General features: G+C 40.3%; 1 protein-coding gene across 1 annotated transcript; it reads right to left on the minus strand.

Annotated features, from left to right (window-relative positions):
- Window positions 1-401: 401 nt before the first annotated feature.
- On the minus strand, window positions 402-1,275 carry LOC133744311 (mitogen-activated protein kinase kinase kinase 18-like). The gene is made up of 2 exons (XM_062172443.1): window positions 928-1,275; window positions 402-812 (listed from the first exon to the last, which is right to left on the minus strand). The coding sequence occupies exons 1-2, from the start codon at window positions 1,273-1,275 to the stop codon at window positions 402-404; spliced, it is 759 nt and encodes a 252-aa protein (XP_062028427.1).
- Window positions 1,276-1,953: the final 678 nt, after the last annotated feature.

Below are 1,953 nucleotides of genomic sequence, written 5' to 3' on the forward strand. Positions count from 1 at the left end.
CTCTTTCTATTTTTTTTCTCTCTCTACCGTTATCTGCAGCTTTATGGAGGTTAACTGACTCTGCTTTTATAATTAATCCATTGTTGTATTTAAGATTCAGTTAGGGCACTTTTTTGGCAGCTCCATATATTATCTGAGGAGAAAAGGGTATGCCATTGACTAGTGGAGAAGAATTTAGTGCTGCTATTTGTGCCAGTTTCATTTTCATAGTGCAGGGACAATTGGCAAGTTTATTGTTCAACTCGACTTGATAAGAAGGAAAATGAGCATAGGAACTGAGAGACATATTTAGCCATCAATTAAGCAAAAGCTTATGTACAACTTTGTTTTGACTCTTACAAAACATCATCCATCAAGAATTACAAATGACAGAATCAAAAATTGCACAAACTATAGACTGATCAGTAACTAACACCATCTGCTACAAAGGGATGAGACAGAATCTCTTCGGCAGTGGACCCTTCCTCAGCTAGGCAACAACCTAGGAAATCCCTTGCAAGACTTGAGATTGTATCCGGGATTTTAGGCACCATTCCATCAACAACATAGAGGGTGTTACTCTTATGATAGTAAAAATGGTTTCGAGGGCACTCTCCGGTGAGCATCTCAAGAATAATGCACCCCAAGGCCCAAATATCACTTGGCTCCTCTTGTTCATTATAGAGTATAGTCTCCGGAGACAAGTACATAGGTGTGCCTCTCCACCTTTCTTGAACCTCATCCTTCTTCTTAGCCAACCCCAAATCAGCCACTTTGGCCACCAACCTATAGACATTATCATCTTCATTTTCCACAACAAGAATATTCTGTGGCTTCAAGTCACAGTGGACATAACCACACTTGTGGATGTGTCTAATCCCTTCAAGAAGGTCACATGTAATCAGGTATACCACCGCACATCGGATTCCGGCAACCACGACCGAAAACCTTTATCAGCCTTGCAAGACTTCCCCATGCAACTTCCAACGCCAAGTTGTAAACCTCTTCACCCTCATCACTCCATGTTACCTCTTCGCCATAATGCTCAATAATGAAGGGGCAACGACCACCATGATTGTTCAAGTCCCTATAAACCTGAAGCTCGTATTGAATAGACTCTGAGTCTCTCATCTTGGCCGATTTTACCGCCATGGCCTCAGGCATATGGTCGATATGGATGTAGGGTCTCTTGAAGCAACAAACACAGAGCCGAAGCCTCCTTTGCCGATCTTGTTTCCTCTGATCCACTTGTGCCCTGAACACAAGCTCTGTTCTGCCTTCCTCTTCAGCGCCCATCCTCTTTTTCTCTCTCTCTTCTTTATTTGAAACGAAGATTGATTTCTCCTCTTTTTTTCTTTGCTCTGTTTGTGAAGAGTGAATGGTTAAATTGTAGGTTTGATTATGCGAGAAATGAGTGTTATAAGAGAATAGGAAACTAGGAATCCATATCCCTATAGGAAACGGAGAAATGGGGAAACTTTGTAATCAAGTAAATTCTAGCTGGCTGTTACTGGACGCGCGTGGATGCCAAGCAATCAAAATCACCTATCAGAAGAGCAAGTTCACCCGTTGAAGTTGGCTAGTAAAGACTATTCACTGCTTTTTGCCTTTCATTTCCATCATTTTTCTTAACCAGTCAGATACTGTTACAAAAAGTCACCAAATGTCAGTTGGCAGGTCAAGAAATTGACCCAGAAAGTGACCCAAAGTGACTTTTTGTGAATAGTATCTGACTGGTCAAGAAAAAATGTGAAAATGAAAGGCAAAAGGCAGTGAATAGTCTTGACCAGCCAACCTCAACGGGTGGACTAGGAATAAAGAAATTGACAATTTTTTTTTTTTTTGAAATTAGAAACTGACAAACTTAAAACATTATTTCTTTTTTTTTTTTTAAAGATTTTCTCTTTTTTTTTTTTTTTTTTAAAGGGGTTTAGAACCCAGCCTAGTCAGCCCCACGCCCGGTTCCATTTATTA

Source organism: Rosa rugosa, chromosome 4 (assembly GCF_958449725.1).
Source record: "Rosa rugosa chromosome 4, drRosRugo1.1, whole genome shotgun sequence".
Taxonomy (NCBI): domain Eukaryota; kingdom Viridiplantae; phylum Streptophyta; class Magnoliopsida; order Rosales; family Rosaceae; genus Rosa; species Rosa rugosa.

Excerpts from the sequence above, each read along its gene's own strand:
- LOC133744311 (XM_062172443.1), bottom strand. The coding sequence starts at position 1,275 with ATGGGCGCTGAAGAGGAAGGCAGAACAGAGCTTGTGTTCAGGGCACAA. Across the intron at positions 813-927 it reads GTCTTGCAAGGCTGATAAAG|CCACAGAATATTCTTGTTGT; the intron begins GTTTTCGGTCGT and ends TGTGACTTGAAG.